The 8029-nt window shown below is 44.1% G+C and overlaps 1 protein-coding gene across 1 annotated transcript in view; it reads left to right on the top strand.

The window, feature by feature from the left end:
• The first annotated feature begins 925 nt into the window (after window positions 1-925).
• ARL8B (ADP ribosylation factor like GTPase 8B) overlaps window positions 926-8029 on the top strand; it is a 29547-nt gene continuing 22443 nt past the window's right edge. The window contains exon 1 of the mRNA XM_065408063.1: window positions 926-1048. Coding sequence (XP_065264135.1) covers window positions 926-1048 — 123 coding nt within the window. The remainder of the gene's footprint in view (window positions 1049-8029) is intronic.

The following is an 8029-nucleotide window of genomic DNA, read 5'->3' as shown; positions in this document are numbered from 1 at the left end:
TATGGGGCAGGTGTCAGATAATGGGGAGTGTCAGACAATAATTATTTAATGACAAGAGACAGCGAGATTCAAGACGTTAAAGCTTTATAGCCATCAAAACACTAATAGTCAAAAACCCAAAGTAAATATCCTTAAACCAAACTCTCATAAGCTCTCAAGCAGCATTTTTCTTACCTTGCCTATCTGTAAATTTCCACTCTTATCCATGGAAATATTTGTTGCACATACAGTGAAATTGACATTGACCAATAAAAATCCAATCCTCAATATGGGGTATTAGGGAGTGGGATGGGGGCAGTAGAGCTATTGGAGGAGGAGGTCTGGGGGTGCTTTTGGGGGATAGGGTGAGAGTAGAAGGGGAAGGGGATGGCAGTGGGGTGCACATGTCCCAACCCCTATTTGTGCACCAGCCCCAGTTCCTATCCGCTTATCCCTGCCCCAGCCCCTTTCCCCTGCCCCTGCCTCAGTCCCTAACCCCCTATGCTTGCCCCCATCCCTATCCCCCTATTCCTGCTCCAGCCCCTATCCCTGCCCCTACTTTTGACCTTGTTTATCTCCGTCCCAGCACTTGCCCCAGTCCCTATCCCTGCCCCAACCCCAGCCCTTCAGGTGGCCGCTGGGTGGCACTGGCAGGGCAGGTACGCGGAATGAGTCCTCCCCGGGCGCAGGGCGGACACCTAGCCGGCAGGGGGCGCCGTAGGCTGGGTTTGCGGCTGCTGCCGGCCGGGCCGCTCTTGCTCCCCAGGCCGGTGTGTGGAGCCGAGCCGTCATATGACCGCGGCGCGGCGAGCAAGGCAGCGTTGGCCTTGGCTGGAGCCGCAGCCCGCGAGTCGCTGCCGGAGGGGCTGCCAGCCGCCGCCGCGAGTCCCCGAGGGGCCGGAGCTAGCGCTAGTGCCGGAGGGTCCCGGCCCGCTTCGCCGCCGCGATGCTGGCGCTGCTGTCCCGGCTGCTGGACTGGTTCCGCTCGCTCTTCTGGAAGGAGGAGATGGAGCTCACCCTGGTGGGGCTGCAGTACTCGGGCAAGACCACCTTCGTCAACGTCATCGCGGTGAGCTCGTGCCCGCTCCCGTGGGGGCGGGGCGGGGAACTGCCCCCGGTGGGGGGTACTGGGGTGAGGGGGTAGGAGTGATCTGAGTCCCTTAGTCCATCTCCTATTGGGCCGGGGGCGGGGGGCTCTCTGGGCCATGGGGCTAATGGGGGAGAGAGAGTGTAGGAGGGAGTCCAAATCCCTTGGTCTGCCCCCCATTGGGTTGGACGGGGTGTAAGCAGGCCTGTCTCTGGGTGGCTGTTGGGGTGGGAGGTTGGGACAGGCTGCTCTCCTTTCCCAGCCTTTAGGCGGGGTGGAGTATGGCTGGAGGAGGTTTCTGGCAGTGATTAGGGGATGACTTTTGGCTCCGTGTATGGGAATGGTGGATTTTGGGGGGATGGGCCATCTCTTTGAGCAACCTTAGGGCAGGTCTGAAGACCCAACCCTCAAAACAGGAGGTTGCAGCAGGCTAGCAGTGCTGGCACTGCACAGAGGCCAATGGATGCCTCCTCTCTCTGATAGGGAGACCACTGCTTCCTATCAGCTGCTCCTACAGGCCTCATTGCAACTCCATTATTTAGTAATGAGGGGTTGGTAGCTACTTTTGAGCAGGATTAGGTACCCACTTGTCTGAGCTTTAATTTGGTTTGTAATTAGCCATAATCTACAAATCTTGTTGCATTTTACAGTTCCTGGCACAGTATCCTATATAGCATCCATGCAACTGGAACATAGAAGTACAGTGGACTAGAATAAAACTGACATTCTGTGTATTGGGTTTTGTGGGATAAAATACTGGCTGTAATAACTGTCTCTAAAGCTGATGATCCATCATGCACTTTCCTTAAAACTAAGACTGCTGGGTTGAGATGGCCTCACTAGAACTATAGCTACAACATGGTGCTTTCTGTACTAACAAATGTAGCATAATTTGCTTGATGTGTACACAGACTCTCTACTGACAGCCATAATACTGCTTACAGCATAGCTTGATGACATGGTTTTAGGACAACTTCCCATGTCATGTTGTCTAGGCAAACTATACTAACAACCACATAACGTGAAGAGTGCCTTCAACCACTTTCTTCCATTTTATTTCTGATAATCAGCCATAAACTGCTTAAAGCTGCTTTCTTTTCCTGTCATGAAGGTCTGCTCCTGACATTGCGCTCCTCTCCTATTTCTACACTCTGCTGCTAATTCCTAGCTGCTAAAAATATTCTGATTCCAACAATCTATACCTTCTCCTGTTAATAGAATGTTTTAGGGCATACACTTTCTGAATAGCTGAAGAAAATCACTTCATGGTTCGTTGGTGTGCTCTGATGGATTCACTGAACCAATTATAAGTCTGAGGCCTCCTGTGTGAAGTTTCTTATGACTGTCACTGAACAGGAGACAAACTGAATGACTTGCCTGGACCACTGAATTGCATGTGTTTCCTCTGGCTCTGCTATTGGTATCCAATACTGCAGTTGGGGAAGGATGCATATGACTTGGTGTTTTCGTTCACATGCAGTAAAGGGCATAACTGATAGTCCAAGGCACTTACAGGGAAACTGAGGCATTAAACCAGTTTTGGTCTGGAGTGGATATGACAATCACTTGACGTACTGAATTCTTGGGTGTAAGTTGGCTAAGAAGCTTATCTTGGTAGAGAGACAAGCCAACTTTTTGGCTGCATAAGAGTGGGAACAGTACGATTCTTTTACAGCCACACAGATTTTACATTTTGTGTTCTGTTAAGCTTGGATAGTCCTCACTACTTAAACTACTTACGTCACCCTTCTGCCAAAAAGCATTTTCATGGATTCAGTACTGTCCTGTAGCTGTTTTTAAATATAAATATATAAATATATATATGGACTTTCAGATAGCATAGTCACCAGGTCTGGTAGACCAGACTGTCCCTCAGTGTGTGCAAGGCGTAATACAACTGTTGGGCACTTTGACAGTCTTGATGCATTTCAGAGCTTATGTTTGCAGTTTACTGGTTGTGAAGGATAAGCTCTGCTCAGATCAGTATTTCTATTTTACTCTTTGTGTGCATGCCACTCTGATCAAAGTTTTATTTGACTAACCTGTTGGAAAGGAAACTTTATTTACCAAGTTTTCAACTTGCAGATGTTGAAGAATTTAGGTCTTGCTCAGTAAATGTAACTGACTTTCTCTTGTTCTGGCAGTTATATTGCCTAATCAAGAATGTCACTCTAACTTGGTGTCATGCTAATACTGTGTAACAAGGACACTCTAATAATTGAGTAACACTTCCTCCATAAACTTAGCCTCTGTCTTGTTGGCTAAGCACATCTGCAGGACTAAGCTGTTAGTGTTTGGGAGAGAGGCTCTTTTTTTGGGAGGGAAGGTAGTGTGGTGGTCCTCAAAGTGAAGCTCTCTCTGCTTTCAGAAGGCTGAACCAGGTTTTAAAATGATTGAATAGACTTAAGGCAGGCCCTGCAATACTAGTCTTTCCTGTGCTTCAGGATCCTCTCTGTAGCTGTCCAGAACAACCAAACTTTGAGCAACAGGATTAACCTCACAATCCTGATAGCTTGTTGACTTTGGGAGCTGTCTGGCCTACCAGGCAGAGCCCTCAGCTCTGTCCGTTCTTAGCCCCAGATTACTAGTGCTGGCTGTCTCTAGTCTTTTACAGCCAAGACTCACTTTAGTGGTGAAGAAGCGGGGAAATGATGGGATGCCAGCAACAAGGAGACTGGAATCAAAATTTCTTGTACATATCAACTGGATAGGAGAGGGAATAGACTCTCTCTACTTAGTGGTAGTTTCCTTTGAGCCTATTCTGGCTACCAAGCTGGTCAGTGACATTTGTAATGTTCTTTCCCTCCCACATCCTTTGAAAAAGAACAACCCCATGAACACCTAGTACTCTAAATGTACTGTACTAGGAGCTCATGATAGATGAAAGAACACATAGTGTGTAACTGGCTGAAGTGGTAGAAGTACCACTTATTGGGAGAAGAGATGTTAAGTAAACACTTTTTTCCATCCTCCGGGGCAGAAGGAGGATGTGTCTACTATTTGAAGATCAAAAGATGGTAAATCTTACTAACAATTGCTTAGTCTTTGGCTTTAAAGCACTGAAACTTATATGGGTGAACACTATTATTAAATACATATACCTGCAAAACTCTTTCTGGGTACTGTGAGAGTCAGTAACTGTTGGGCCATGCCAGAACTGCAGCATTTATCTGGTTGTGTAGTGCAGCAGTAGATAGGTTTGAAGCATTTGGACAGCTTTCTTGACTACTTTGGAATGCTAAGGTAAAACCAGGGTCTAAAATACAAGCAGAATATTGCAATCTGTCGTTTCAGTTTTGTAGAATAGATGCAAGATCTTAGCACTGATTACATGTCGAATGATTTTGTATTGTGTGTGGGGGGGCATGTCTGCCATGTTCTCCACAAAAGTGATCATATCATAACCAGGTCCCTTGCAACTCTTTGTAATGTAGACACAGCATGAAGATTTCTCGTACCAAGCAGGTTCCTGTAATGACTTGTATCTGATTGCATCAGGTGAAATGTTTAGTGCCAATTACTCATCAGCTTATGAGCTGACTGCTGATCAGACTTAACCTGGAAAGTGCACCAAATAAAATGTCCTGTTCCAAATAATGGAAATGTCCCTCCTTTTCCTATAGTTAACCGCTTCCTTCTGTACTACTTAATCTTTAACTACCATGGCTCATTAGATCTTCCTCATTAGGTATGTAAATTAGGATTGGACCTGTTTATAGTGAAGTCTAGTTATAAACTCTTGTAGATAAGTGATTTTTTTTTTCCTTCAGATTCCACTTAGCTACCATGTGAGGCAGAAAATGTAGCGAAGCAGATGCCTTCTTTGAAGGTTCCACTTTAGTCACTGTCCCTTTAATTAGATACCACCATAATGAATATAGTTTTCCCTGTGTATGAGTAAACCTGGTCATAAGGAAGGGCATCATTCCATCATGGGCCATACTTTCCAGAATGTGAAGAGGCCTATGGCTTTTAGATTTAACTTTTTTTTTGCTGCAGTGTAAGCAGATGCAATCTAACGGAATTTTCCCTGGATTTTAATTGAGGACTAATAGTGTTCTCTGTTCACTAGACTCTGAAGCCTCTTTCGCACTGTCTAAGTAACTCTTGCTGACTGCATCTCTACAGCAAGTTTCTGTCTGTCAACAGTTTTTCTTCAGGCTTATTGTCAGAAAGCTGCAACCGAGTGGGCAACCAATCTCCTTAATCATGTGACACAATTGAAACACAAATATTTCAAGTGAGCTGATAGATTCTTGTTGCACAAAGCCTAAAAGTCTTGAACTAGTTTTGGTAAATATTGGTTCTACATTTGAACTTCAGCTTCCAAAAGCAACTTCATGCATTATATTTGTCTGATTTTATTGTAAAACTCGTATCAGGAAGCCAGGCGTCAGATGATCCAGCTTGTTAATCCCAATCATACTTGCCAAATGTTCTGGTCCCCCCCGCTTAATAGTAACCAACTGTTAATGGAAGCATGTACTCTTCTAAAATATAACACTTACTGTCCTCTTAATAGATCTTTAAACTGCGCTGTTAACAAGACATTTAAAAAAAATCTTTCACTCATGCTGTTTCAACTGTGTCCTGAACCCTGCAGGTGGCCACCTGAAGCATAAGCTTTTAGAAACATAAGATATAAACCAGAAGTGAGCCTCAGGACTGCTGAGCCCTGCCCACTACCATCATAAGCAATCCCATCATACAATCACACTCATAAATTTCTCCTCCCATTTAGATCATGCAAACATTCTATAAATGACTGATTTCTTTTTCAATATATACATTCCCTTGCAGTGTTGGCAACCAAAAGTGCATTTTACAGTACAGTAAACTCATTTTCTAAAATGGATGAACTAACAGACTGTCAACTCCTTAGGGCAGGGATTATTTTTCTTTTCTGGGTTTGTGCAGTACCTAGCACAGTGCACCCTGATCCTTATTTGGAACCTCTAGGTGCTACTGTAATACAAATACTGGTAGAATTTTTTCCCAAAGGAAGAATGTTCAAGCCCAGTTGTGCTGAGAGGGACCGATAGGTCATCTCAGGATGATCCATATTGGATCTGCATATGAATGGCATCATAAAGGTAATTGAGCTATAAAGTTATATATTCTCATAGGGTTCTCAGGATGTCTGCACTGCATCGGGGAGTGAGTCTCCTAGCCTGGGTCCACAGATTTGTGGTAGCAGGGTTTGGGCTAGGGCACTAAAAATATCAGGGTAGACTATGCTTTGACATTGCTGCCTGGGCTGGAACAGGGGCTCTGAAGCTCACCATCCCACTAGGCTTCAGAGTCTGTGGACCGAGGGTAGGAGCTTGCTTCCAGGTAAACATAGACATACCTTAGTTACCTTATTTACCACTGGTGATGAGATGTATAGATCCTCACTCAGGTATACATGAGGTGATTTACATCACAAACTGGGGAGGTATCTTGTCTTGCAATAGAAATTCATTACTTTCATCGTTGTTGCACTTGTGGAGAGCAGAATAAAGGCTTTCAGGCTATGATATACCTCCACCTCTAGAGGTGGAAAGGGGTGGTATTCAGCTCTTGTTCTCCATTGAATTACTGTGCTTGCATTTAGTGGTCAGTTCAGTAGAGCGCTATCTAGAATGCTTAAAGGAAACATCAAGCTAGGGCTGTGAAACAAGTACTATAAACGCTTCAGTTACTTGCATTTCAAGCTAATGTACTTAAACTTTCCAACCATATGGTTTCACCGCAGCCCAGTTTATAGTTGTTGGGAAATATTCTTTGTTGGATCTCAATGGATACCAAGTGAGTCCCTAAACCAATAGGGAGTTTCTGAATCTTACTAAGGCATCACAACAGGAAACAATTGAAACACAGTCTCTAATTTAGTCTCACTGGTTCTAATTTACTGAGTTTAAACTAACATCTAAAAGATCTTAAACTGTTCCTTTGTTTGCCTCTACTTCATGAGTTCAAAATATATGGTGCAGTGGCCTTGAGTGAGTTTACAGTATGGCTTGATGGCTTTGGTATTTAAAACTCTATAAATGTGGGTCAAAGACCTGCTTCCTCTGTAGTGAAGGACCCTAAAAATTTGTGTAAAGTATCAGAATTCAAGATACCCAGGAAAACACTAACTTCAATCTTCCTTATTAGAATGATTGGGAGGAGACATTAGCATGAACACTCTCTCATGGTTGCTTGTATTAGCTGTAGAGTCCCAGTTTGGGTGGACAGGGGTGTATCTTAGATAAAATCCATACCCAAGCTTCATTATGTCATTCCTTTATGAGTCATGCTACCTTTATATTTGTCTAGAAGACAAGTCATGAGCAAGCTGGGCTGACTAGTGGATAAGAATCTGTCTTGTGCAATGGCAAAGCTTTGGTGATGTATCACTTTCTGAATCCCTTAGGATACTAAAGGTGGAGGTTTTTGCATGTGCTTCATCTTAAGGAGCTGCTCTGCAGCAATGCTCAAATATTAAGCCACAAATCTAATCTCTGCACTGTACTTCCTTCTCTCAATGGTAAAAGTCAGTGAATAAAAGCCAGTCCATTCTCACTGCCAAGTGTGATTTCTAGAGCTTGGTGGAAAGCTCACCTGCCAGGTATTTGCAGGGGAGGGGGTTGTACTTCTTTGTTTTGAATAGAGGCAGAAACTTGTAGGCTGAGACCTAAATATCAGAAAATGACCAAAGCAGGAAAAAACAGTCTATGCACTAGCATAATGTTAACCTTCCTTCAGGGTCTGAACAGTGCAGGAGTTTGTCACTTCAGAACCATCTGTTCCCCAGACTTGACGCAAACTGCCACACTTAAGCATGTGGCAGTTACAGTAACATATCCAAATATCTGAAATGGAGGTCTTGTGCGTACTGTCACTAAGTCTATTAGCTGATACTTGTCAGGTATTCAGGATTTCTTTAAATTTATTCCAATTAGTACTACTTAAACTTATATTTGTATCAAGTATCAG

The sequence above is a fragment of the Emys orbicularis genome, chromosome 7 (genome assembly GCF_028017835.1).
Source record: "Emys orbicularis isolate rEmyOrb1 chromosome 7, rEmyOrb1.hap1, whole genome shotgun sequence".
NCBI classification, from domain to species: domain Eukaryota; kingdom Metazoa; phylum Chordata; order Testudines; family Emydidae; genus Emys; species Emys orbicularis.
This window is presented reverse-complemented; position numbering and strand designations above follow the sequence as displayed.